This window comes from Scyliorhinus torazame, chromosome 11 (assembly GCF_047496885.1).
Source record: "Scyliorhinus torazame isolate Kashiwa2021f chromosome 11, sScyTor2.1, whole genome shotgun sequence".
Lineage (NCBI taxonomy): Eukaryota > Metazoa > Chordata > Chondrichthyes > Carcharhiniformes > Scyliorhinidae > Scyliorhinus > Scyliorhinus torazame.
This window is the reverse complement of record NC_092717.1, coordinates 216,786,971-216,812,525: the sequence shown is the minus strand read 5'-3', so window position 1 is coordinate 216,812,525 and position 25,555 is coordinate 216,786,971. Positions and strand designations below refer to the sequence as shown.

General features: G+C 44.1%; 1 protein-coding gene across 6 annotated transcripts in view; it reads right to left on the bottom strand.

The window, feature by feature from the left end:
* The window catches only part of LOC140385788 (solute carrier family 45 member 4-like), an 81,791-nt gene that overhangs the window by 43,474 nt on the left and 12,762 nt on the right, over window positions 1-25,555 (bottom strand). For 5 of the 6 annotated variants that reach the window (XM_072468308.1, XM_072468302.1, XM_072468305.1 and 2 more), the window contains exon 2: window positions 8,150-8,685. In XM_072468308.1, coding sequence (XP_072324409.1) covers window positions 8,150-8,384 — 235 coding nt within the window. In that variant the 5' untranslated portion in view covers window positions 8,385-8,685. Of the gene's footprint in view, window positions 1-8,149; window positions 8,686-20,022; window positions 20,123-25,555 lie in introns of those variants that run through there. The other variant, XM_072468304.1, reaches the window with a different exon arrangement.

The following is a 25,555-nucleotide window of genomic DNA, read 5'->3' as shown; positions in this document are numbered from 1 at the left end:
CCGTCATGTCCAGCCTTCGAGGAACTGCTTCACCTTAGAGCCGCCCCACCCCTCCCTCTGGGGGCTTGGAGGTGTACAGCTCCCAGTAGAATGACACAATGGTCTCGTTAATCCAGTCAGACGCTGCGACTTGCTTGCCATTTCAGTCCTTCACCTGCACTATTTCCCCCGTGGCCACCTGCTTTCGCAGTTGGTGAGCCAGCCGGCAGCTGGTCTCATCTCTTATGCTCATAAAAAAGTCTCCAGTGTCTGGCAGAGCTGGTTCACTGCTTTCCCAGTGGAGAGCAGGTCACCTTCCATTTATAGTATTTTCCTCTCTGCCAGTAGTTCTACGGTCAGGACGGTGGAGTACTGCTGGTCCACCTCCAGTATGGAGCTGACCAACTGTTACGTATCCACCCCCTCAGGTTTCCTATCCCAAGAGTCCTGGGAGCTATAATTTTCCCCCTCATCACCGTCTCACAGAATATGGAGGATGAGATCTCCCTATTATGGCTGCAGGATAGGTACCCATCAATGCTTGTGATATCTTCTCACAATATGTCTTAATCAGCAAGGAGGGCCATGTCCAGCCTCCAGGGGGAGGGTTGGGCCCAGCCTGTCTCCAACCTCACATCCACTAGTGTGGGACGTGGTCAGAGAATACTACCACCGCTGGAAGCACTGATTTACCCACCAAAGCCAATCATAGTGTGCACCCTGTGGACCAGGAAGAAGGAAAACTCTATCTCCCTTGGGTGTGTGAACTCGATGGGTCCGCTGCCCCCATCTGCTCCATGAAGGCATTCAGTTCTTTGGCCATGTTCAACTGTTTCCCTGATTTGGGGCTGGATTTGTCCACCCAAGGGTCCTGTACGCAGATGAAGTCTCCCCCTGCCCCATGAGATGTCGGTGGGAGTCTGTGGGGATTACTGCATGGTTTTCTTTATGAAGTCTGTGTCGTCCCGGTTAGGGACGTACACATTTACAGGAACCACTGGTACCCCTTCCAGGACACTACTAACCGACATACCATGCTCCCCGGGTCTGTAACTATCTTTGTTGCTGTGAATGCCATCTGTTATTGAATAGCATGGCTAGCCCCTGGGAGCAATCCCCCCCACCCCTCCCCATCCCCCATGAGACTTGCATCTGTGAGAAAGCAAGGGAACTTCACCCCGGTCCCTCATCGTTGCTGCTGTTGCTTTCCCAGCCCGTTCTTCCAAACCAACTTCTCCACATCACCCAGTGAGATAAAATAGTGTTCCCAGTTTTGCTAGGTCACCCACAGTTTGGCCAGGTCACCCAGAGTTTGGCCAGGTACAGCATGCTACACAGTACCTTGCTTTTAAACAAGGTTGCTTTGGCTCCATTGGATTTGGCCCATCTTTGGTTGGGCCTGTCACAATGTCTTGGTACATGCAGATAGCGTGCCCTTCCCATTTGCAAGACTGTGTGCGTCTTCCTCACTTCAGGACCTTCCCCTTTTCTTGGAACTGGTGGAGTTTGGCGATTGCTCGGAGTGGTTCTCCAGTTTTTGGCCTCTGCTGGTATGACATGTGGGCCCGTCAATTTCTGGGGGCTTGGCAAAGTTTATTCGCCCAGCATTTGCACTACGTATTTGGTGGGATTCCTGCCCTCAGTAGAGCAGTTGGGGAGGGTTTGAACTAACATGGTAGGGGATAGGAACCTATGTAAGCATTCAGAGCAGGGGGAAATCAAGAACATAAAAAAAAAAAAACCAGAAAGGAGAATAAATAAAAAGAGATAGGCAGAGAAATCAAGGGTCTGTATCAGATAATGACATTATAAAAAAAATAATAGGGACAGGACAAGGTACATTAAAAGGATTAGCCCCAAGGTTTTGTACATGAACACGCAGAGTATTAGAAATAAAACAGATAGATATGAAGGGATATGATATAGTTGGGATTACGGAGACATGGCTCCAAGGATGGGACTAAACATGGAGGGCTATTCAGTTTTTCGGAGGCACAGTTAGAACGGAAAAGGTTGTGATGGTACACTGTTGATGAAAGGAGATATTGATACAATATTGAGGAAAGATATGATGTGGGATTTGCCTGGGTCAAGTTAAGAAACATCAATGGGCAAAAACATTCATAGGGGTGGTATACAGACCACAAAACTGCAGTGGTAATGGTAGGACTAGCATTAGGCAGGAAGTGATAAAGGAACATTTGTGATTATGTGTGACATTAACCTGCATATAGATTGGGTGACTCAAATTTTAGCATTGTTGCTTCACAGCACCAGGATCCCAGGTTCGATTCCCAGTTTGGGTCACTGTCTGTGTGGAGTCTGCCGTTCTCCCAGTATCTGTGCAAGTTTCCTCCCCAAGTCCCAAACAACGTGCTGTTCGGTGAATTGGACATCTCTCTCAATGTACCCAAACAGTGTACCCGAACAGGTGCCGGAGTGTGGCAACTAGGGGATTCTCACAGCAACTTCACTGCAGTGTTAATGTAAGCCTACTTGTGACAATGATAAAGATTTTTTAAAAAAAAGAATTAATCAGAGGAGGAATAAGGGATAGTTTTCTGGAGGAACCAACACGGAAACAGGCCATCTTGGAATGGGTACAGTGTAATGAGAAAGGATTAGTTGGCAATCTAGTTGAGAACACCCTTGGGGATGATTGACCATAATAATGGTAGGGAATAGTGAGGTAGTTGATTTGGAGACCAGAGTCCTGAACCTCAATAAAGATAATTATGATGGTATGAGGCACGAGCTGGCTATGACGGACTGGGAAAAGGCTGGGAACAGACGAAGCCTGCGTGGAATATAAGGAAAGTAGGAAGGAACTTAAGCAAGGAGTCAGGAGGGCTAGAAGGGGTCACGAAAAGTCATTGGCAAATAGGGTTAAGGAAAATCCCAAGGCTTTTTACACGTACATAAAAAGCAAGAGGGTAGCCAGGGAAAGGGTTGGCCCACTGAAGGATAGGCAAGGGAATCTATGTGTGGAGCCAGAGGAAATGGGTGAGGTACTAAATGAATACTTTGCATCAGTATTCACCAAAGAGAAGGAATTGGTAGATGTTGAGTCTGTAGAAGGGGGTGTAGATAGCCTGGGTCACATTGTGATCCAAAAAGACGAGGTGTTGGGTGTCTTAAAAAATATTAAGGTAGATAAGTCCCCAGGGCCTGATGGGATCTACCCCAGAATACTGAAGGAGGCTGGAGAGGAAATTGCTGAGGCCTTGACAGAAATCTTTGGATCCTCGCTGTCTTCAGGGGATGTCCCGGAGGACTGGAGAATAGCCAATGTTGTTCCTCTGTTTAAGAAGGGTAGCAAGGATAACCCCGGGAACTACAGGCCGGTGAGCCTTACTTCAGTGGTAGGGAAATTACTGGAGAGAATTCTTCGAGACAGGATCTACTCCCATTTGGAAGCAAATGGACGTATTAGTGAGAGGCAGCATGGTTTTGTGAAGGGGAGGTAGTGTCTCACTAACTTGATACGAGTTTTTCGAGGAGGTCACTAAGATGATTGATGCAGGTAGGGCAGTAGATGTTGTCTATATGGACTTCAGTAAGGCCTTTGACAAGGTCCCTCATGGTAGACTAGTACAAAAAGGTGAAGTCACATGGGATCAGGGGTGAGCTGGCAAGGTGGATACAGAACTGGCTAGGCCATAGAAGGCAGAGAGTAGCAATGGAGGGATGCTTTTCTAATTGGAGGGCTGTGACCAGTGGTGTTCCACAGGGATCAGTGCTGGGACCTTTGCTCTTTGTAGTATATATAAATGATTTGGAGGAAAATGTAACTGGTCTGATTAGTAAGTTTGCAGACGACACAAAGGTTGGTGGAATTGCGGATAGCGATGAGGACTGTCGGAGGATACAGCAGGATTTAGATTGTCTGGAGACTTGGGCGGAGAGATGGCAGATGGAGTTTAATCCGGACAAATGTGAGGTAATGCATTTTGGAAGGGCTAATGCAGGTAGGGAATATACAGTGAATGGTAGACCCCTCAAGAGTATTGAAAGTCAAAGAGATCTAGGAGTACAGGTCCACAGGTCATTGAAAGGGGCAACACAGGTGGAGAAGGTAGTCAAGAAGGCATACGGCATGCTTGCCTTCATTGGCCAGGGCATTGAGTATAAGAATTGGCAAGTCATGTTGCAGCTGTATAGAACCTTAGTTAGGCCACACTTGGAGTATAGCGTTCAATTCTGGTCGCCACACTACCAGAAGGATGTGGAGGCTTTCGAGAGGGTGCAGAAGAGATTTACCAGAATGTTGCCTGGTATGGAGGGCATTAGCTATGAGGAGTGATTGAATAAACTCGGTTTGTTCTCACTGGAACGAAGGAGGTTGAGGGGAGACCTGATAGAGGTATACTAAATTATGAGGGGCATAGACAGAGTGGATAGTCAGAGGCTTTTCCCCAGGGTAGAGGGGTCAATTACTAGGGGGCATAGGTTTAAGGTGAGAGGGGCAAGGTTTAGAGTAGATGTACGAGGCAAGTTTTTTTACACAGAGGGTAGTGGGTGCCTGGAACTCGCTACCGGAGGAGGTAGTGGAAGCAGGGACGATAGGGACATTTAAGGGGCATCTTGACAAATATATGAATAGGATGGGAATAGAAGGATACGGACCCAGGAAGTGTAGAAGATTGTAGTTTAGTCGGGCAGCATGGTCGGCACGGGCTTGGAGGGCCGAAGGGCCTGTTCCTGTGCTGTACATTTCTTTGTTCTTTGTTTGTTTGAAATTAAGACTAGTATTAGATTCAAAGAAGAGGCATATAAATTAGCAAGAAAAAGCAATAGACCCGAGGATTGGGAACAGTTTAAAATTCAGCAAGGCAGGCTAACGGATTAGGTCATGTAGAATCCCTACGTTGCAGAAGGCCATTCAGCCCATAAGAGTCTGCACCAACCCTTCGAACGAGCAGTCTACTCATATCCACTCACCCAACCACCCCTCATAGCACAGCATTTGAAGCAGTGGTGTAATCAGACAAAGCCAGCATGGATTTACAAAAGGAAAATTTTCCTGACAAATCTATTAGAATTCTTTGATGATGTAACTAGTAGAGTTGACCAGGGCGAACCGGTGGATGTGATTTCTTTAGACTTTCAGAAGGCTTTCGACAAAGGTCTCACGTAGCCGATTACTATGTAAAGTTTTACGGGTAGTGGGGGGGCCAAGGCATCTGCAACCGCTGATTTTCACTGTCGCCATAATCGCCTTCTTTATGGCGTCTCAGTTCCCTCCATTTGCCTAGTGGTGGGTAGCCCGGTGTTAGGGCATTGTCACAGTGGTATTATTGCTGGACTAGTAATCCAGAGACCCAAAGTCATGCTTGGGGACCTGGGTTTGAATCCTGCCATGGCAGATGGTGAAATTGGGTTCAATAAGAATATGAAATGAAAAGTCTAATAGGTGACTACGAAACCATGGTCAATTGATGAAAAGACGGGACCAGGTAAGTGTTTACCGCTGAAATTGACTAGCCTGCTCCTGTGAAGGTCTCCCAGAAATCACTAACGCACCGCTCCTGCTGAAATCGACTGGCCTGCTCCTGCAAAGACAAGTGTTTTTAAAGGAGAGACTTACCTCCCAGAAACCACTTGCGCACTGCTCCCGCTGAAATTGACTAGCCTGCTCCGCTCCCGCTGAAATCGACTGGCCTGCTCCTGCAAAGACAAGTGTTTTTAAAGGAGAGACTTACCTCCCAGAAATCACTTGCGCACTGCTCCCGCTGAAATTGACTAGCCTGCTCCGCTCCCACTGAAATCGACTGGCCTGCTCCTGCAAAGACAAGTGTTTTTAAAGGAGAGACTTACCTCCCAGAAATCATATGCAAATGAATTCACCTCCGCATTTTTTCCTTCCACCCAGAAAGTATTTGTTGCTGGTTAACTGTTAGAGGAGAGCATTCAAACTTAAGATCAGCCATTATTGGGTCACTTAAGGAAACTTCTCTGCTGTATTCATAAGATCCTCTACAGCAGTACAGAACTTGAATACTGACGAGAGATAAGTTAGCAAAGCTGTGCACCTTGTGTCAAATTTCAAACAATCACAACAATTTATACTAATGGAAAAATAGGAGGCTTGGTGGTGTGATGCCAAGTAAATAGGCTGTACATGATTGGCTGATCAAATCAAACAGGCAGTTGTTCAGGACAGTAGAGACCATGGTCAACCAGTCCTCATTTGCAAAACCAAAAGCAGATTGTCGACTGGTAGATGTGATCGAGCAGCACTTGAAGAACAATCCCGAGTGTGCTAATAGCTACACTAAGAACCATTTAAGACAATCAGTCCAGCTCATAACGTGGCTCATTGTGCTCGTGAGAAGAGACTTGGGATCCTCAAAACAAAAAAGTTTATGCCTTGCACCTTTTTAAAAAGAATTAGCCAGCAGTTTGGGGAACCTATTGTTCCTTGCCGATTTATCCATTGCAATACTTTGGCTCGAGTTGACTGGTCAAACAATTAGCACCCTTTTCTTCGGTGGTATAAATTGTTATTAGCATTTGGAATTTGCCATTCTTGTGTTTGTCCTGATGAGTGCAAGATGAAAAAGTTCAGCAACAGGTCTCCCTTTCCAGTAATATTCAAGATCCTCTTTAGTAAAGTCACAAAAGGCAGCAATGAGATTATTCTATTTGACTAAATAATTTGTCTGCTACTCCAAATGTAATTTAAATAAATGGATGATTGCTGATAATAAAATATACACATGTACTCCCAACAGTAGTCTTTTGAGGGCACTAAACATCAAGCTTCTGTTATATTTAGATCATACTTCCCAACCTACAAATTTACTATTGGTTACAATATTATGGAATAATGATCTTCATTAAAATCCTACTGTACACAATATACTGACTATTGGCATCAATATACAATTGACTACAAGGTAGAAAACACTATACTGAAAATATTGGCTAATTTACTTCCATTAACATTTTCTGCTTGGTGAAATCAGTTCTTTGAAGAATTTGGGGGGGGGGGGGGGGTAGATCTTCACCAGGAAGTGTAAATCAAATATATATTTATGAATAGAATACAAAAAGTACAAGGCGAGAAGTACAGTTGCAATCTTTCCAATAGTGGTATTAGGCAGGTTAGCACCTTCAATAACAATTCAAGAACCCTGGAGGCACAAGTGACAAATGGAATTTGACTCCGAAGCATGAGGTGATACATTTGGGAAGATTTTAAAAAATGGACAAAGGATTACACAATGAATGAGGGAATACATAGATGTGTAGAGGAAGTGAGGGACCTTGCAGTGAATGTCCACAGATCCCTGAAGGTAGCAGGACAGGTTGATTAGGTGGTTTAAGAAAGCATGTGGAATTCTTTCATATTCCATACTTCGACTAATAAATAACAGGGAGGTTAGACTGCAACTGGAGAGCTGTGGGGGGTTCTGGTCACTTCATTATAGGAATGATGTCACTGCACTGGAGAGGCTACAGAAGAGGTTTGCAAAGATGTTGTCAGGACTGGAAAATTGCAGCAATGAGGACAAACTGGGTAGGCTGGGGTCTTACTCCTTAAAATAGAAGAGGCTGAGGGGAGATTTGATGGAGTTGTACAACATTGAAGGACCTGTATAGAGTGGATAGGAAGGGTCTATTTACTTTAGCAGAGAATTTGGTGGTTAATGGACATAGATTTAAAGTGCTTGGTAGAAAGATGAGACACACTATGGGGAATCTTTGTCATCCAGAGGGTTGTTGGAATCTGGAACTCTGCCTGAAGAAAATAGTAGCAGAAACGTATCTTTGTCTTCCAGAGGGCTGTAGGAAGATGAGACACAAAGATGGGGAATCTTGGTCATCCAGAGGGTTGTTGGAATCTGGAACTATGCCTGAAAAAATAGCAGAAGTGTGTCTGGACATGCACCTAAAGTGCCATAACCTACAGGGCTACAGGCCAAATGCTGGAAAGTGGGATTAGGCTGAATGGCACATCTTTCAGCCAGAGCATACAGGATAGGTCAAGTGGCTTCTTTCGGTGTTGTAAATGTCTATGAAGGTGTGACATTAGATTCTTTAAAAAAAACCCGAACATATTTACTGTAGTGAAGCTGCAGATAATTACTGTATTATTAACTCCTTTCTATTGAAATATATATATATATTTATCATTTCTAGTGTTGCTTAGATTCTTTGTACTCACCTATCTGTAACAATACTGGTGTTACCAATGCAGTTTCCATTGCATAACAGAATTCCCTGCCAAACATCACTGCACCATGCATCACCCATAATTTGACGGGAATGCGATCGATGGACCCCTCACTAACTGTTTCACCGCCATTCTCCTTGTCGTCTTTTTTCTTTTTCAATTTAGTTGGCAATTCTTGTGCTTGCATAGATTCTGCGTCATCATTCTGTGGAGCCATTGCTGCCATAGAAAATGTGCGTGCTTTTATTGGGGGAAAATGCTTAACTAAGATGTCTTCCTCGTTATTTTTCCTAGGCTTAGCACTTTTCTTCCACTGTTTCCTTCAAACGCATTCAAAAAAACCAAAAGAAAGCTATTTGGTAGAAAAACTTTGGATTATGGCTTATTTATTGTCTATTAAAAATCCATATTAATTGCCATTCAGTTAATACTAGTTTCATTATAGAAGAGGCGTTTCCTTTGCAGTATAGAGTTGGGAGGGCGACACAAAGAGATGGTCCTCTGTTACTCCCCATCGAGTGACTGTTCTGAAAAACAAAATAGGAGAAACAAAGGATGAAACTATCACAGTACCAAAGGAAACTATTCAGCCCATCATGTCGATACTGGAAGATCTGCAGCAATTTTAAGGACAAGTGATAGAAACTTTTACATTCACATTTTAATATATAGGGATCAAGCCTAGACTATAGTCTTGGTTTAAAAATAAAAGCTCCAATAGTAGCGTGCAACAGTTAATTGTAGCTTCACAACAAAGGGTTGTATAGGTTGTCTACATGCCGCTCCACTGCGACATTAACTGAAAACGTTCCAGAAGACAAAGGAGCAGAATTAGGCCATTCAGCCCATGCATACTGACAACACTGCTACTTTATCCACCTCTTGATCCTTCCAGTTTGATTTGCCAGATTGCACTAAAGCTCATCCAGTATTGGATGAGCAGCGCCCTACCAACTAAATATTGGAAAGGCTGAAGCCTTGTGACCATAAACTTCATTTTCTCCCTGGCAATTGTCCAATGCATTTGCACCTTGAGGAGTATCCATTCACATATCAGTTCCATCACCAAAACTGCCTCCTTCCCCGCTACACTAAACCGGACCCCATCTCAGCTAATTTGTCACTGAAACTCTCATTCATGCCTCAATTATCTCTAGTATTAATATTCTAAAGCTCCCAGATCACTTCCCATTTTTGACTTTATATAAAATATATGCTCACAAAAACTCTGCCCATTTGGGTCGAATGGCCCAATTCTGCTCCTGTGCCTTATAGTATATAAAAAGGGCCTATTTTTTCCTGAATTTGTTCACACCAAGCAGTACGGTACCAAATCTGCATTGTGCACCTTTAAAGCCGCATGGTTTTCCTATATTGTGGGCTCTAAAACTGCACAGGGTTCAGTATAACTAGAATCACTTAAGGTTCTAGATAGCTTCATAGTTACCTTTCTTCATACATGGAATTCCAATAAAACCTTGATTACCAATTTAATATAGTGTGATAAACATCTATGTTCATTAACTTGTAGTCATATTTTCACAGCACTAAGTGTACTTTTGAAGCACAAATTTATTGCAGTTTAAAAAAAATTTCACACCGACATGAAATTCATCGGACATTTTTAGCTCTCAATATCACACTGTCCCATCATGTGAGGCAAAGTAGAATTTTGCGTAGGCTTGAGTGAAAACCTGCTGTTGCTGCTGGCAATAACTCTAGGGTAAGCTGGAAGGGGGCTTGCTCCACATTGCCTTTCTTATGCAATTCTGCCACCACAATGAACAAACAAGCTAGCTTGGGGATGGAGTGCATGAGTAGTAAGCATGTGTGCACCCAGGCTAGAAGATCAGAGAGCGGGACGGTGGTTAATAATGTGCCTAAATTAGGAACAAAATTTGACAAACTGGTACCCTAGTCAGTCCAAAGATGTGCAGGTTAGGTGGATTGGCCATGCTAAATTGCCCCTTTGTGTCCAAAAGGTTAGGTGGGGTTACTGGGATTGGATGGTGGCGTGGTCTTAAGTAGGGTACTCTTTCCAAGGTCCAGTGCAGACCCGATGGGCCGAAAGGGCTCCTTCTGCACTGTAAATTCTATGATGTGTGTTTCTTGGTTCCTCTCCTACCCTTTTGACCCGGTTTCCAACAACTTAAAACTGTGCAGAAGGTTCCATTGTCATGACAACAGGTAGCCTTTGTTAGCCATTGAAAACTGTGCCTCCACTTAAATAATAAATCATAGCACCCAATTTGGAATTGGCTGCAACACTTGTAACTAGATAATTGATGCACACTAAACAGACACGACTCTCAAACTGAACTCTATTGCTAGCCAGCATTAACAAAATGCCCAACTCAAGCCCCGTTTTCTCCCTTCTAAATTAAAGTGTTTTTTTTTTTAATGCTCCTCTTGATTTAATCCATCAAAGTGGCGTTTTTGTCAAACTCCATATTACCACTGCATTTACCTCTACAGTATTATGCAAACTAGTTTCTAAGTAACCAGAGGATCGGTCTCCTTTTTGAAAATGGGAATGGAAATTGACAATCGTATCCAGTTTTCCAGCATATAACCAACTCAATTAGGACCCTGAAATACAATTTTGCAATTTCCCTCCTGGCCTCCCTCAAGAATAAAGATGAATCCTACGCATTTAGAGTGTATTATTAGGGACTTTATGAGGCAGACCCAGGAGGAGAGGGGGAGGACATGGGGCGGTTTCTGGACGAGGTGGAATTTCCCCAGGTGGAGGAAGCAAAGAGGCAGGCGTTGGAGGAGCCCCTGGGGCTGAGGGAGGTGCTGGATAGTACCAGGGGTATGAAGTTGGGGAAAGCCCCTGGGCTGGACGGGTACCCGGCAGAATTTTATAAGGAATTTGCAGCGGACCTGGCACCACATCTGTTGGGGGCATTTAATGAAGCACTGGAGAAGGGGGAGTTGCCGGAGACGATGAAGCAGGCAGTAATCACACTAATCCCAAAGAAAGGGAAGGATCCGGTGGAATGTGGGTCGTATAGACCCATATCACTGTTGAACACGGATGTGAAAGTATTGGCTAAGTTGTTGGCTGAGAGGATGGAGGATTGGGTCCGGGGGTGGTTGCAGGAGATCAAACAGACTTAGTGAAGGACAGGCAGCTCGCGAGTAATATAAGATGGCTGTTGAATGTGGTGATGAATCCGTCGAGAGCTCTGGTACCAGAGGTGGTGGTGTCCATGGACGCGGAGAAAGCATTTGATCGGGTGGAGTTGCAGTACTTGTTCGAAGTTTCGGGGCAGCACGGTAGCATAGTGGTTAGCACAAATGCTTCACAGCTCCAGGGTCCCAGGTTCGATTCCGGCTTGGGTCACTGTCTGTGCGGAGTCTGCACATCCTCCCCGTGTGTGCGTGGGTTTCCTCCGGGTGCTCCGGTTTCCTCCCACAGTCCAAAGATGTGCAGGTTAGGTGGATTGGCCATGATAAATTGCCCTTAGTGTCCAAAACTGCCCTTAGTGTTGGGTGAGGTTACTGGGTTATGGGGATAGGGTGGAAGCGTGGACCTTGGGTAGGGTGCTCTTTCCAAGAGCCGGTGCAGACTCGATGGGCCGAATGGCCTCCTTCTGCACTGTAAATTCTATGATCTATGATTTGTGGCATGGTGCGGTTGCTACAGGTGGCACCAAGAGAGAGGGTGAGGACGAATGATTATGAGCTCATGAAGCTTTGACTTACACAGGGGTACGAGGCAGGAATGCCCGCTGTCGTTTGCACTGGCCATAGAGCCGTTGGCGATGGCTCTCAAGGGGTCGGCAAAGTGGCAGGGGATAATGAGGGGACAGAGGGAGCATCGGGTGTCGCCTTATGCCGATGACCTCCTGCTGTATGTTTCGGATCCGTTGGAAGAGTATGGGAAGGATCATGGGCCTGTTGGGGAGATTTGGAGGGTTCTCGGGATACATGAATGTAGGGAAAAGAGAGGTATTCCCGGTGAATGAGCTGGCACAGCGGGCTAATTTAGGGGGGGGGGGGGGTGCCATTTACGGTAGCGAGGGATAGGTTTAGGTACTTGGGGATTCAGGTAGCGAGGGAATGGACGGGGCTCCATAAGTGAAACTTAAAGCTGGTGGAGGAGGCCAGGGAGGATCTTAAGAGGTGGGATACACTGCACTTAACGTTGGTGGGGAGGGTCCAAGTGGTGAAAATGAATATTCTGCCGAGGTTCTTGTTTATCTTTCAGGCTCTCCAGATCTTTATACCAAAGGCCTTTTTTCAGAAAGTGGACACAATCATCACTGACTTTGTATGGGCGGGGAAGGTGCCAAGGGTGGAGAGAACCCTGCTACAGAGGCAGCAGAGAGGGTTGGCGTTGCCAAACTTGCTTCATTATTATTGGGTGGCAAATGTGGACAAGGTGTGGCGGGAAGGAAAAGGGGTAGAGTGGGTTAGGATGGAGGAGGAATCTTGTAAGGGGTCTAGTTTGAGGGCTATGGTGACGGCAGCATTGCCAATGGCTCAGAGTAGGGAGCCCAGTGGCGCAGACCACAGTGAAGATATGGAATCAGCTGAGGAGGCATTTTAAGGTGGAAGGGATGTCAGTGCGAACGCCGCTGTGCGAGAATCATGGGTTTGAGCCGGGGATGGATGGATAGTGTATACAGGAAGTGGGGCTGGTCAAGGAGAGGGATTTGTATATGGAGGAAGGGTTCGCCAGTCTGGAGGAGCTAAGGGAGAGGGTAGAGCTGCCGAGGGGTAGGGAATTCAGGTATCTACAGGTTAGGGACTTTCCACAAAAGGTCTGGAAGGGGTTCCCTAGATTGTTGGGATACACCCTGCTAGAGAGACTGCTGCTTCCGGATGGGGAAGGGGAGGGAAGAATTGGGGATATATACACAAGTGGCTGGGGGGAGAGAGGCGAGCAGGTGGTGAAGATAAAGGAGAAATGGGAAGCGGAGTTGGGAATGTAGATCAATTGGAGAATGTGGAGTGAGGCTCTGCGAAGGGTAAACGGGACTTCCTCTTGTGCAAGGATGAGCCTGATACTGTTCAAGGTGGTGCACAGGGTGCATATGACTCAGGCGAGAATAAGTGGGTTTTTTCAGGGGGTAGCAGATGAGTGAGAGGTGTGGGCGGGGGCCAGCGAATCATGCGCACATGATTTGGGGTTGTGAAAAATTGGGAAGATTCTGGGCGGGAGTGTTCGCGGTCTTAGCCAGGATAGTGGAGCAGAGAGTGGACCCAGACCCTTTGGTGACGATATTTGGGGTTTCAGAGAAGCTGGAGCCCATGGACAGGAGGAAGGCTGTCATGGCCTTTGCCTCTCTGATTGCACGGTGGCGAATTTTGCTGGAGTGGCGGTCGGCATCGCCACCGGGGGTAGCAGCATGGTTGGGTGACTTGTAAGACTACCTGCGGTTAGAGAAGATAAAGTATGAGTTAAGGGGCTCAGCAGGGGAGTTCGAGAAAAGCTGGGGGGATGTTTGTGACCGTGTTTGAGGAGCTGTTTGTTGTGCAGGCGGGGGGGAAAGAGAGAGAAAAGAGAGGAAAACCTGTATAGTTGATTGTTGGGAAGAATGTTTCCCGGGGTGTTTATTTGCTGTAACCTACTTTGATACAAGTTTGAATAAAATGAGTTAAAAAAAAAAAAAGAAAATAAGATGAATCCTATTGTTTATTGGTGCAGTGTCGTCCTTCAATTCATTTATGGGATGTGGGCGTCGCTGGCTGGGCCAGCATTTATTGCCCATCCCTAGTTACCCTTCAAAAGGTGTTGATGAGTTGTCATCTTGAACTGATGCAGTCCTCGAGGTGTCGGTACACCCACTACTGTTGGGGAGGGAGTTACATGATGTTGCCTCAGTGACAGTAAAAGAACAGCGATATACTTCCCAAGTCTGGGTGTGAGTGACTTGGAGGGGAAAACCTCCAGGTGATGGAGTTCCCAGATATCTGCTGTTCTTGTCCTTCGAGATGGTAGTGGTGCTGGGTTTGGAAGGTGCTAAGGAACCTTGGTGAGTTACTGCAGTGCATCTTGTAGATGGTACACACGGCTGCCACTGTTCAATGGTGGAAGGTTTCAAAGTTTGTGGAAAGGAGAGCAATCAAGCAGACTGCTTTGTCTGGGTGGTGTCGAGCTTCTTGACAAATACATGAATAGAATAATAGAAGGATACGAATCCCGGAAGTGTAGAAGATTTTAGTTTACATGGGCAGCATGGTCGGCACAGGCTTGGAGGGCCGGAGGGCCTGTTCCTGTGCTGTACTTTTCTTTGTTCAGTGTTGTTGGAGCAGCATTCATCCAGGCATGTGGAGAATATTCCATCATACTGGATAAAAGCAAATTACTGTGGATGCTGGAATCTGAAACCAAAAGAGAAAATGCTGGGAAATCTCAGCAGATCTGGCAGCATCTGTAAGGAGAACAGTTAACGTTGCAGGTCCAGGTGACCCTTTGTTGAAGCTCGACAAAGGCTTTGACAAAGGGTCATCTGGACCAAAAATGTTAGCCCTTCTCTCCTTACAGATACTGCCTGACCTGCTGAGATTTTCCAGCATTTTCTCTTTTGGTTCCAGAATCCATTACACTTCTGACTTGTGCCTTGCAGATGGTGGTCAGGCTTTTGGGGGGGGGGGGGGGGGGGGGGGGTCCAGGAGTGAGCTACGTGCCATAGAATTCCTAGCCTTTGACCTGCCCTGGTAGTTGCAGTATTTATATGTCTAGTCCAGTTCAGTTTCTGATCAAATGGTAACCCCCAAGATGTTGATTGTGGGGATTCAGCGATGGTAATGCCATTAAATGTCATGGGATGGTGATTAGATCTCTTGAAAGAGGTGGTCATTGCCTGGTACTTAAGGCACAAGTGTAGCTTGCCATTTGCCGGCCTAAGCCTGGATATTGTCCAGGTCTTGCTGCATTTGGACATGGACTGCTTCATTATGAGGAGTTGCCAATGGTGCTGAACTTCTAACCTTATGATGGAAGGGAGGTCATTGATGAAGCAGCTGAAGATGGTTGGGCCTAGGACACTACCCTGAGGAACTCCTGCAGTGATGCCCTGGAACAGAGATGATTTGATCTCCAACCACCACAACCATCTTCCATTGTGCCAGGTATGACTCCAACCACCACCACCACCACCAAATTCCCACTGACTCCAGTTTAACCTTGATGCCATGCTCAGTCAAATGCTGCCTTGATGTCAAGGGCAGTCACACACTTCACCTCTGGCATTCAGCTCTTTTAAAACAATATAGGAATTTAGAGTACCCAATTCATTTTTTCCAATTAAGGGGCAATTTAGTGTGGCCAATCCACCTACCATGCGCATCTTTGGATTGTGGGGGCGAAGCCCACGCAAACACGGGGAGAATATGCAAACTCCAAACGGAGAGTGACCTCAGGGCTGGGATCGAACCTGGGCACCATGAAGCAGCAGCACTAACCACTGCGTCACCATGCTGGCCCGCATTCAGCTCTTTTGTCCATGTTTGAACCAAGACTGTAATGAGATCAGGAGCTGAATGACCCTGGTGGAACCAAACTGAGCATCCATGAGCAGGTTATTGCCAAGTAAGTGCCACTTGATAGCACTGTTGATGACTCCTTCCACCTCTTTGCTGATGGAGAGTAGACCGATAGGGCTGTAAATGACCCGGTTGGTTTTGTCCAGCTTTTCGCATACAAGACATACCTGGGCAATTTTCCACATTGCTGGGGAGATGCCAGTGTTGTAGCTGTGTTGGAACAGCTTGGCTAGGGGTGTGGCCAGTTCTGGAGCACAAGTCTTCAGCACTATTGCCAGGATATTGTCAGGGCCCATAGCCTTTGCCTTATCCAGTGCCTTCAGCAGTTCCTGGATATCACCTGAAGTGAATTGTATTAGCTGAAGACTGATATTTGGTGATGTGGGGACCTCTGGAGAACACAGATGGATCGTCCAGTCAGCACATCTGGCTGAAGATTTGAGAGAATGCCTTAGCCTTCACCTATGTGCTAGGCTTCTCAATCATTGAGGATGGGGGTATTTGTGGAGCTTCCTCCTCCAGCAAGCTTAGTTGTCCACCACCATTCACAGCTGGTTATGGCAGGACTGCAGAGCTAACGTACGTGTTATTTCCCTTTTGTTAATTGTAATTGCTTATTTGTGCTCAATCACTTCAGGCTTCATTAAGTGTTTCAAGACTTCTTGAGGCGATGCAAGTAGTAACAGAATGAAGACCTAAATGCAGTATGACTAAATATCCCTAACATTTTTTGATTATCTTTTGCATTTTGAAAGTGTGTGAATTCCCAAACGAAACAAAGCCAGAGCAATCCACGTTTGTGGATGCATTTCATGGTCCACACAGATCTCACAGCAAGCTACAACTTCAAATATGAATACGAGCTCGGAATATTCTGGTTCTATTAATGTGCACCTTTCCCGACCTTTGATATCGCTTTGTCCTCCAATCAGCAATGTGATTACCCCTGCAAAACCTTGTTCAAAAACCTTTCGCTGCTGGTGTGTTGGATTGCCTCAATGTCCTTCTTAAATTGATACTAAGCACGAGCAGAAATGGTGCCAATTCACACGGTGTCAGAGTGGTTAGCATTGCTGCTTCACCACGCCAGGGACCCGGGTTCAATTCTGGTCTTGGGCGACTATCTGGTTTGCACGTTCTCCCAGTCTCTGCATAGGTTTTATCTGGTTTCCTCTCAGTCCAAAGATATTCATGTTCGATGGATTGGCCATTCTAAATTGCCTTTTAGTGTCCAAAGAGGTGCAGGTTAGATGGGATTGCAGTGATAAGGTAGGGCACAGGGTTAGGTAGGGTGCTCTTTGAGGGTTGGTGCTAACTTGATGGGCCGAATGGTCTCCTTCTGCACTGTAGGAATTCTATGGTTCTACGGCTCTAACTGGATTTGTTCAAATTGGAATTCTATGGTTCTACGGCTCTAACTGGATTTGTTCAAGTTAAAACCAGATGCTCAAAACTCACAGGAGGAATTGCACTGTTCGCTCCTGTACTGTCATTTTTACATTGTTTGGTTGGTCACGAGTATATCATCTAGCCTACTTAGCATTTCTTCCTGCTCTGCATTCCAACACCTAAAATTTCACTTCAGAACTTGCCATACCATTCTCGTATTTTTTAATCCCATGTCCAACTCCAAATTCCATCGACAGCATTCTCAACTCAGATGAATAATGTACCTGCTGCCAGATGCTAGATATAATTCATGTAATATTTAATTTATACTGTACAGCATATAAGAAATGTTCTATTCTAGAACACCATGTGAAGGTTCACAGGAAATGAAATCACCAAATTCCCAAGCAGCAAAATGTAGTATTCTTTAGACTTCTGATGACTCACCAACATAAGCTCCATTTGGAAAGATATTTATACTTTTGCATATTTTGGTCAAATAAGCAATGTTGAAAATGACCGAAATTTATGGCATGGTGGCACAGTGGTTAGCACTGGTACCTCACAGCACCAGGGACCTGTGTTCGATTCCAACTTGGGTGACTGCATGGAGAGTTTGCACGTTCTCCCAATGTCTGTGTGGGCTTCTGCTGGGTGCTCTGGCTTCCTCCCACAGTCCAAAGGTTAGGTGGATTGGCCATGCTAAATTGCCCCTTTGTGCAAATATGGGCAGGTGAACTGGTGGGAGTGCACTTTCGGAGGTCGGTGCAGACCTCAATGGGCCAGGTGGCCTCCTTCTGGACTGTAGGGATTCTATGACCTAAACAGAAGTTTAAAGTCAAGACCAATGGCATAATGAGGTTTGCACATTGGACATGTGACTGCTGACAATTTCCCCGGTTAACATTAAAATCTGCACTAACATCACAATCCGAATAACCCAGTGTAGTTCACTGCATTTCCAACAAAGCCAAGCTTCACTTCTGTATTTGAGGATTGTCTAGTTAAATAATTTGGATCAGTCACATGAAAAAAAAAAAATTTCTGTCTGTATACAGCTTGCCTGGCAATCTAAAAAGTCACAAGTTTCACAGAGCAAACACCGCTTCCTAAACTAAATCTCAGCAGGTCTGACAGCATCTGTAGGGAAAGAAAAGAGCCAACGTTTAGAGTCCAATGACTCTTTGTCAAAGCTTCCTAAATGTTGCTTTCAATGCAAGAAATCAGGGGCTGGTTTAGCACACTGGGCTAAATAGCTGGTTTTTAAAAACAGACCAAGGCAGGCCAGCAGCAAGGTTCAATTCCCGGACCAGCCTCCCCGAACAGGCGCCGGAATGTGGCGACGAGGGGCTTTTCACAGTAACTTCATTGAAGCCTACTTGTGACAATAAGCGATTTTCATTTCATTTCAAGAATAAAAAAAAACTTTCAACCGATATATTTATTAGGCTAATTAATGCAGAAAGCATTGGTTGAGACTGAATTTTCCGGCAATTGAGATATGCTTAAGATTACAGTACTTTGTTTCACAAGGCAGCATCTGTATTCAACTGCAAGCAGTAAACAACACTCGCTTGGGGCTTCTATTGCCGAGTTATTGAAAACCTGAACCACAGGAATGAACAAGTTTTGCAATGTAAATTTGCCTGATTTTACTGACAATACATTCAGCAGCCCAAAATTGAAGTCTTGTCCAGTTAAACAAAAAAAGGAGAAACATACATTTTACTTGGCAATCACTTGTGCTAATTACAAACTACTAAAAAGTTGGCTTTGTAATAGATCCCTGTTGCTTCTGTGAGATGCAACAACGCAACTGGAGTTCGCATACATTTCTATAGATCGCTGTTCTTTAATCTACCGTTAAAAAGTCTTTTTTTTGGGTTGCTTCAGTAGTGTGGCCGGGATGGAAACCTATTGCAGGAAAGATGGGCATTAATTTGAGAGAATCCAAGGCAAAACAAAGCTTGGAGGTATTTATCGCTCACTTAATTCTTCTGTAATTATTCCCAGCAATGCTACCCATCTTGTACAGTTGTTTCTACTTTCACGCTGCCCTTTATAACTTACAGATACAAGGCCAGTTCCTGTGTGGAGTTCCTGAGTGATCCACCCATCTCAAAACTTCCACTTGTATGACTGGAAGGGCAGGTATAGGAACTACCAAGCCAGAAAACCAGAGGTGTTGCAGACGTTAAAGGCGGTGTGAAGTTGAGGGGGAATGCACTGCAACCACATTGAGCATGTTGCAGGAAAGACTAGGCACAGCTCTGGGACGAGACAAAAGTTGCAGGGGATGCTGGACATGGGGTGAAAGGCGGAGGAAAATTTTAATATACAATTCAAATTACTGAAATTGACTGCTTTCCAAAAAATAAAACTGGCACACTTCAGTAAATAAGTGAAATATCCATTAAAATAACACTAAACTGTGGTTATAAAAATATTTTGCACAAAATAATAGGCTCGTGTTAGGCTATTGCTAGGGTTGTACAAATCAATATAGGACTTGCTTAGTTATCGGAATTTAGCTAGAGTATGCATGTTGTTACAATTAAGCCGTCACTATCCAACAACCGCAAGTAGAAGTTCACTTTTGATCTGTTGATCAGATCTTCAGAGAGCCTGTGACCAGCTTTGTTTTGGTTTATATTTGGAGTCTATCAAATAGAGCAAAGTTTAAGAGGTTGTGTCTCAGTTTATATCAACGTTACAGTAAACCATATATCCTGAAATATTCCCATAGGATATAAAGCAATCAACTATACGTTGGATTATACAGGGAAAAACAGCAGGCTAAGTTTCATTTGACTCAAACCAGTAATCTGCACTTTTTTAAAAAACACATCTAAATGCTCATCTTCTATAGTACATTAACTTTAGGATACCCGTTTAAAACAAAAATGCAACCCTTTAACAGACAAAATCTAAATTTACAACCACATTGGCTTGAGCCTCTTGGCCAAATCACATACCTTTCCCTAGTTGAAATGCTTAGACAGCATTTATGGTGATTTAAATATTCACAACAGCAAGTCACAGACTCCAGAACAGTTTAAATTTAAAATGAAGGGGCTGGAAAACAAAATATTCCACAACACAGTTTTGCTAAAATGTCAGCATTTCTTGAATATATAAATATTTATAAATAACAGAGCGCTCATAAGTTGCTGAAGAACTGTAAACTCCGAGGAATTTTAGATTACAACCTTGGAGCATTAATTTAATCCAGTGTCAAAGATGAAAGACCGAGAGCTGTGGATGCACTGAAGCTATCAAGTTCTTGTATGTTTTTATACATATCATCATGGGGACCAATTTCTGGGTGAGGTTATTTTTAAAAACGGACCATCTGCAGTATACACAATTTCGGAATGTCGGACATTAAATTGCAGATGGAGTCTCTTGGGGGGGGGGGAAAAAAAAAAAAAAAAAAAAAAAAAAAAAAAAAAAATCACAACAAATTCCTTACTTGTACATTTATCAATTCTAACAAAATCATGAACCACTGCATTTAACAGGAAAATATTGACAAGTTTTCTAGATACATCCTATTTATCCATAAGGAGTACACATTTAAGCCAGCCAATTTGCCTTCTCTCAAAGTGATTGAAGGAATCACAGTGCCATTAAGTATGACCTACTTGCCAATCAGTTTGGGTCTACAAAAAGCACTTGGTTCAAAACCCAATTACAATCTTCAGGCCAAGACACAACGTTCAATGTAAATTGTGCAACTATTAGCTAACTTACTTAACAAATGTTGATTAACAGCATTTTACAGAATTTTGCTAGTCAGCTACACATCTATTATTTTCACTCAAGTACATGAGATGCGCAGACATGGGCGGCATGGTGGCAGTGGTTAAGACTCCTGCCTCATAGCACCAGGTACTCAGATTAAATTCTGGCCTTGGTTGAATGTTGGTGTGGAGTTTGCACATTCTCCCAGTGTCTGTGGGGTTTTCCTCTGGGTGCCCTGGTTTTCTCCCACAGTCCAAAGGTGTGCAGGCTAGGTGTATTGGCCATGATCAATGCGCAGGGTTAGGGGCCTAGGTATGAGTGCTCTTTGAGGGTCGGTGTAGACTTATGGGCCGAATAGCCTCCCTCTGCACTGTAGGGACTCTATGGACAATTCACCTTTACTACCCATCTCCGAGTCCTAAAATAGTAGCAGGCTTTCTCCTTTATGTTGCTAATCTTGCTGGCTCAAGGATGATTTAACCAGAGAATTCCAGGATACTAACTCAAGTGTAGCAAAGGTGATATGGATCTAAACCAGGACAGTGTGTAATTTGGAGTTGATGGCATACCCATTCAGAATTTGCAGGGGAGGGATTTATTGCATTGCATCCTGTACATACTGCAGTTACTGTTCCAATGATGGATGCTGAGTTTACAAGTGGCATTAGCTGCACATCATTTGGACTTGGACAATACCCATTCTTTCATCATTGCTTGGTCAATATCCAGGAATCACATGTTGGAAGCACTAGCCCATTGGCAGAAGTTCAAGAGGCCCACCATAACTGTGCCAAGGATAACCAAACAAACCTGTTGGACTTTAACCTGGTGTTGTAAGACTTCTTACTGTGCTCACCCCAGTCCAACGCCGGCATCTCCACATCAAGGATAACCAAGGTTGGGCAATTGCCAGCTGCATCCCTGTCCAATTACTCAATTCTTTACCCATGAGAAATAGGAACGGATATCAATTACATCATCTTGTGTTAGATAAAATCTCTTTTGATATCATCAAGTAACGAGTCTGTAAAATTGCATGTATGCAGATCAAGATGAGTTAGAATTCTACAAGGTGAAATGAAATGAAAATTGCTTATTGTCACAAATAGGCTTCAAATGAAGTTACTGTGAAAAGCCCCTAGTCGCCACATTCCTGCACCTGTTCGGGAGGCTGGTACGGGAAGATGCACCTTATGGTGCCAATAGCATGGCCAATGAAATAAATCTGAATATCCTAGATGGTATAATGCATTACTCCAGACATTTGAGTCTTTCCATTTCAGCATTCCCCAAATCATACATAGAATTTACAGTGCAGAAATTCTTAGCAAAGCAAGACACAAGAATTCTATAGCTGTAATAATAGGGAAAGTGTTATCAGGGATATTTCCATTATTAAACTACAATTGATAAATTTGAAAGGCACACAGGCAGGAATTAACATCTGCTATTATTGGAGTCAAAAATCTCAGATTAGCCATATTTCCTGCAGTTTTTAAAATATTAATGCTTCATTGAGAATGAGTGAGCAATGTGGGCAAGGCAGAATGTCTGGTTGGAGATGTTTTTCAGCCACGAAGTGTTATGCAAATTTACTATATAGTTACAGAAATTGTCGTCAAGATGCACTTTGGATCGAATGAAATCTAGATGTTGCCTTTTGTGAACAGGGCCTTTTGTGAACAGGCGTCAAGCTTAAGACAGTAGATGGGCCACCTCAAAAAGCTGCCACGTGACTTAGAAAAAAATCTTGCAGAATATAAATTTAATTACTGTATAGTGCATCACTAGAGGAAACAAAATTCTTGTCTCTTTCAATAAGAGGCAAGATAGGTTGGATATCATGAACCCATAAAACACAATCATCCTTAATTCAAGTTCTGAGTAGAATACCTAATGAACACAACTAATTAGCATGGTCCTGGCTCACCACACCTTACTTAAGTGGCTTAAATCTACTTCAATTACATGTGCCTTGCCAGAAAGTAAAACAGAATTTAACCTTCAGTAACTTATTTCCCATTCTACAGATCATGTAGCATGCTCAATCAGAGGTCAGTCCCTTTACTATAATTATGCTGCATCTCGTGTTAGTTAACATTCCAGTTAAACGCCACTAGAAGGGATCAAGGCAAAGTGGGAGGAGAGTTGGGAGAGAGTATGGAGGAGTCTTGGTGTGAGGTGCTCCAGAGGTTGAACGCCTCCATCTCGTGTGCAAAGTTGGGGCTGATACAGCTGAAGGTGGTGTATAGGGCATACCTTGCTAGGGCGAGGATGAGCCGGCTCTTTTGAGGGGGTAGAATAGGTGTGTGAATGGTGCAGGGGGCCCCACAAACCACGTTCACATGTTTTGGTCCTGTCCAAAGCTGGAGGATTACTGGAAGGAGGTTTTTAGGGCAATTTCTAAAGTGGTGCACGTGAAACTGAACCCAGGCCCTCGGGAGGCCATATTCAGGGTATCGGACCAGTCGGGGTTGGAAACAGGCATGGAGGCAAATGTTATAGCCTTCACCTCATTGATCGCCCAAAGGCGGATCCTGTTAAGGTGGAGATTAACCTCTCCACCCAGTGTCCTGGCGTGGCGACCTGCTGGAATTCTTGATGCTTGAAAAGAAATTCTTGAAAGGCCAAATTTGAACTGAGGTGAAGGATGGAGGGGTTCTACAATTCATGGACGTTATTTATTATGCACTTTCGAGAATTGGATTGCATCGAACATTAGATGGGGGGGGGAGGACTGTATGTGTTAATGGTGACTATGGGTGATTCCCGATTCCTTTTTGTCATTTGTTTATGTTAACATGCGGGCTAATGTCTGGGGTTTGGTGGGCTAATGTCTGGGGTTTGGTGGGAGGATGGGATCGTTGTTATTGATATGGGATTGACATTACATTCGTCACTGATTATTGTTGGGTGTAAATTGAGAAAATGTGAAAAAGGAGAATAAAAAATATTTTTAAAAAACATTCCAGTTTACAGCATACATTAAACTTCACGTTGCACATTTAAGGAATTCTTTCAGCAAGAACCAGAACAGACTTGTAATACAAGAGTCAATCATCATCCCTTAGCATGAAACAAACATATTTGCATCATGCATTACTTACAAAATACAGTTTTACATTACAAGTTTATAAGTTTAAAAAACAGTACAAGTTATAACAGAATAAAGTACTAGTATTGGTAAAGTTACACCAAGTTCAGGGAGATTCAAACTAGTCACTACGATTATCAGGCCTACCTAGAACCATATAATGCTCCAATTGGCCGGTCCATAAAAATTAAGTTGGAGGTTACAAACTCCAACTTAGTTTGGCCAGCACAATTTAGATAATCAGAACTCATCTTGAATATTAGCATATACTTTATCCTCCGTGCAAAAAAAATATAGTGCCCTAGTCCCAACCATCTTCATCAATTACTTTCCTTCCATCAGAAGGTCAGAAGTGGGATTGTTTGCTGATGACTGCACAATGTTCAGCATCATTCATAAATCCTCAGATACTGTCCAATGTCCAAATGCAGCGAGACCTGGACAATATCCAGGCTTTGGGCTGTCAAGTAGCAAGTAACATTCACACCACACAAGTGCCAGGCAATGACCATCTCCTACGAGAAGATCTATCACACCATGATATTCAAATTGCATTACCATCACTGAATCTTCCACTATCAACATCCTGGGAGTTACCATTGACCAGAAACTAATCTGGACCAACCATATAAATACTGTGGCTACAATAGCAGGTCAAAAGCTAGGAATTCTGTGGTGAATAACTCACCTCCTGACTCCCCAAAGCCTGTCTGCCATCAAGGCACAATCAGGAGTATAATGGAATGTGCTCCATTTGCTTGGATGAGTGCAGCTCCAACAACACTTAAGTTCGACACCATCCAGGACAAAGCAGCCCGATTGCCACCCCTTCCAGAAACATTCAATTACTCCACCACCAATGAAATGGCAACAGTGTACAAGATGCATTGCAGGAACTCACCAAGGTTCCTTAAGCAACACCTTCCAAACACACAAGCATCTAGAAAGGCAAGGCAAGGCCATCACCAACTGGGAGGTTCCTCTCCAAATCACTCGCCACCCTGACTTCAAAAAATATATCACTGTTCCTTCTCTGTTGGTGTGTCAAAATCCTGGATCTCCCTCCCTAACAATACTATGGGTGTAAATACACCTCAGGTTGCAGCTGTTCAAGGAGGCAGCTTACCACCATCTTCAAGGGCTATTGGGGTGTGCAATAAATGCTGGTCTAGCCAGCCACACCCACATCTCATAAATGAACACATTTAAAAAATATATATATCTGCAGGTTTTCCCACTTGTGCACCTTGCTAGTTTCAATTGGTCTTTCCCTCCAATTCGTTACTTCATGCCTGTTTAAATGCCTTGCATTTATTTAGCTCGTTTTCCACAATAAAACTTTCCAAAGTTCTTTACAGTCAATGAAGAAGTGTAGTCATTCTGGTAAATTGGGAAACACACAGCAACTTCCCATAACAAACAATGTGATAATGACAAGATCAATTTAGATTTTGTGATGCTGATAGAGGGATAAATATTGACCGGGGCACTGGGGATAACTCCATTGCTCTTCTTCAAAATCGTGCCATGGGATCTTCTACATCCACCAGCATTGGCAGTCTTAAGTTTATGATGCCACCCAAATGACACCACTTCCGGCAGTGAGCACACCATCAGTACTGCACTAAGTGTCAGCCTTGATGCGTGTGCCCTGGAGTGTGACTGGAACC